The sequence below is a fragment of the Choristoneura fumiferana genome, chromosome 21 (genome assembly GCF_025370935.1).
Source record: "Choristoneura fumiferana chromosome 21, NRCan_CFum_1, whole genome shotgun sequence".
Lineage (NCBI taxonomy): Eukaryota > Metazoa > Arthropoda > Insecta > Lepidoptera > Tortricidae > Choristoneura > Choristoneura fumiferana.
In genome coordinates this window covers 7,125,333-7,129,094 of record NC_133492.1, presented here as the reverse complement: position 1 = coordinate 7,129,094, position 3,762 = coordinate 7,125,333, and the positions used below count along the sequence as shown (strand labels likewise).

General features: G+C 33.5%; 1 protein-coding gene across 1 annotated transcript in view; it reads left to right on the top strand.

The window, feature by feature from the left end:
* Nucleotides 1-947: 947 nt before the first annotated feature.
* Nucleotides 948-3,762, top strand: part of vap (RAS p21 protein activator vap) — a gene marked incomplete in the record, with an annotated part of 25,697 nt that continues 22,882 nt past the window's right edge. The window contains 3 exon segments of the mRNA XM_074104226.1: nt 948-1,342; nt 1,922-2,035; nt 3,659-3,731. Of these exon segments, the coding sequence (XP_073960327.1) occupies nt 1,186-1,342; nt 1,922-2,035; nt 3,659-3,731 (344 nt within the window).

The following is a 3,762-nucleotide window of genomic DNA, read 5'->3' as shown; positions in this document are numbered from 1 at the left end:
CCAGACCTGCCTTAGTAGAATAGGTACAACCATCGAATTAAGGAACTGATCTATTTATTAGGTGACTGATCTATTATTTTGCTTATCGAATTTTAATGATCAAACTATAATTTAGAATTCATGTTTACATTAATCTGATGACTCATAGTTAGATACAGTTTTAATTAATATGATGAATAATATATTTCTTAGGGATAGATATTATAATTAGGGTATCGCAGTTTAGTGACAAATCAAAATTTAAGTGACAGAAAATATAGTTCCCATTTTAAAACATCAAACCGGTCAAACATGGATGAGATTCAATTTCTCATCTCTCATACTCGATAAGTGAGGCAATATCTAACAACAGAGAGGAAAACTTAACCTTTCTTGCCAAGGTTAGATATAAATTAAAAAATAAAAAGGCATTGGATGTCAATGGAACACATAATACCTACATATCTAGCCTACTCGTATGCGGCTATCGAAATGGTAAGTACAACTGCTGGGCTACCACGAAACTCGAAAATCGAAGTTCGTATCGTACCGTCCCACTGACGCTTATATTATTTAATATGAGAGTGAGAGGGATAGTACCATACGAACTTCGATTTTCGAGTTTCGTAGTAGCCTTGCTGGAATGTACACTGTGCAGGAATAACGAGCCGATAGCTTGCCATAAGATATTACCACAGGCTATTTATCAATAATTGAGAACAATACAGTATGCAACTAATGAGACATTCCTTCCGATTTTCCTGGTACTCCTTTGTCAGAAAAATATAACTATGTTACATACATATATATTTTATTTATTTTACAGGTAACATTGGTAAAATGAAATGTCATGTCAAACAAACAAAAAAGTGCCGATGAGAGAATGAGAGATGGGAAGAACCCGGGGGGGGCGTATCAGATCGAAATAATCGCTCGAGTAAATGCAAAACATTCACTGCTAATTTGCCGTTTTAATATATTATAAGGATAGTTTTAAGTAGCTTTTAGCATTGGGTATCTAGTTTTTGCTCTTATATTAACGGCTTTGTCGTCTGCTTGAGTCATTAGTGCGTAACGATTTAGGCCACTGTAAACAAGAATATTTTCCTGTAGGATTGTTTGTTCGTAAGGCTTTAGAGTGTAGTTCGAACTCATGGACGTGTGGATTGATTAATTTTATTGGTGGCAAGTAGTGGTGTGTTAAAAATGGCTGATTTAATTCGTGCGATGGGGGCGCCTATGGGACCCCCTGTAAAGGATAAGCTAGGCTCGCCATCGACGGAGTCCGAAGACGGCGGCGGGGACCTAGCCGAGCTCGCAGCTGACTTGGAGCTTGACGAAGCTGACGGACCAAGTATCAACGGTTGGTACAATGCACTTATTTTTAGTAAAAAAGAATGAAGCAAAAAGCTCTGAAGTGGTTTTTTGTCATCTTAACGAAAATTCGCTACATGCGCATTTTATTTAAAGTAACCTGCGTCTTTTTAGGGATTTTTGCTATTTTTTCTGTAGAAAAGCCTTTATCTATCAGATCTGATGGGAATATGCATTATCACATTTATTATTTTGTTATTTTTCAGTCCAACCAAACTGCTTTGATGAAAAAAATGATGTTGTATTTTTATTATTTTGGTAGGTCTTATTTATTTTGTTAATTACTGCTGATTTTTACCTCTTTAAAAATTAGTGTTTGATACATATACTACCAGTTATTTTTAAACCATTTCTTTAACACTTAAACTAGCAACTAAAAAAAGTATAGGAAATATATCATTGTACAAACAAAGGTGTAATTTTTAATAAAGCATTAATAATCAGAATCTGAAACTTTTGTAGTTGCTGTTTTTTTATATATTTTTTTTATTTAGAGCATCATACATTATACTGGACTTCGGTAGTAAACCGAAAGCCAATAACTTATATTAAACTTATTTCTAATAAGGTGAGAGACAAGCAGTACTGGCACCTCCTGAAACTGCATGGTACCATGGCCGCCTGGATCGATACACCTCAGAGGAGAGACTTTGGGATAAGAACAAGCCAGGCAGCTACCTAGGTAATGAATACACAACATAACAACAATACAATACAACAAGAACAATACAATACAACACCACACAACAATAATAGCTCTAATTAATGATTTATTATTTCACACTCGGTAAGAACCAGATGAAGTTAATTATAATTAATATTTAGTATGTAATACCTTTACACAAGCAGTTCTTGTATAAATATAATTAGAATCTCGGAAACACATCCAACGATTTTGATGATATTTGGTATGTAGGGGTTTCGGGGATCACAAATTGATCTAGCTTGGTGGCATCTCTGGGAAAACGCTTATTAACGAGTTTTAGCCCGAGCAAAGCTTGGTCGCCCAGGTATGAATTATTAATCAAGTAATTTTCGCATGCGAAGCCGCAGACCGCAGGTAATGACTACACTAGTATGTATATAAAACTTTATTTATCCTTCAAACCTTCATACCTATGACTCTACAAGGCTTCATACTAAAATCTACTAAAATGGTTCCTATCACTTGTGAATATGCTAATGATCTCTTCATTGTATTCCAAACAAGTATTCAATACAAAGCTTATTGTTGTGATTTTATGTGGTACAGAATTTACTTATACTTTATACACTTTTTTTACTTCAGTTCTGGTTGCAGATGGAAAATTTTACCAGCCATAAGTATGTTCAGTCATATATTGATGTGTGACTATTAAGAGAAGGCCATATATATACGTCAATATTGTGATACACTAATATTTATCAATATTGTGGTTTTACTGATTATGTAGTCTAACATATACTATACTGACAGTTGTGACTATTTGTGAATTAAGAATGTAGATATGTAGACCAGTATTTAGACGCGTCTTTAGAATAAGTGTTAAATAGCCTGTCCCAATAAGAAAATTACGTCTGCTGGTAGAAAATCTCTTTTCTCATGATTAATATTGAAGCCATGTTGTTGAGTGCCACAATAACTATTTCACAAGTAAACAGACAATGGTTAGTAAATGCTAGTTCTCAGTGTTAGTTTGTGCAATACAAAAATGTAGGACTACTGCAAAAGAAGATAATAATACAAAACATTCAAATAGCCTGCGGCACGTTAATGGGGATTGTTATATTTCTGCTAGCTTTTGCTATGGCAAGAGACAAAGTTTGAATTTTGCACTTCGTAGTATAGTTTGTAATATCAAATATCTTTTTTACTTTAGAAGATATTACAATCAGGCGCTATACTACATAACTAGAATCTATAGCATCAGGAAAACAAGTTAAATTAGCTAGTTGGTAGGTGTAATCATAATGTGTTTCCTACAAAAAGGGTCATGCCTGTTCAATATAATATAATCTCATGTTATTTTATAAAATCACATCACATTCTATTGATTGATATTACTTACCTATTAAATTTTATTTTGTGCTATTGAGGGTTAACATTACTTTTGACTTATTGGCAGCCTGTATGTAATCTTTCGTATCCTTTTGTACTCAGCCTTTAAAATTATTTGTACCGATAATTTTATAACTTATGTGCCTACTATAGATAAATGTTACACTGAAATATTTTCATAGATTACTTTCGTCTGCAATACCCTATAGTGATTGACTAAGGTACTATTTTTTTATTATTTCAAAATTTCATACTTTTTATTTTCAGTTCGCGAAAGTGATCGAAAACCTGGATCTTATGTCCTAAGTTACCTGGGACGCACGGGTATAAACCATTTTAGGTAAGCTATTTATATTAAACATATTTGTTGG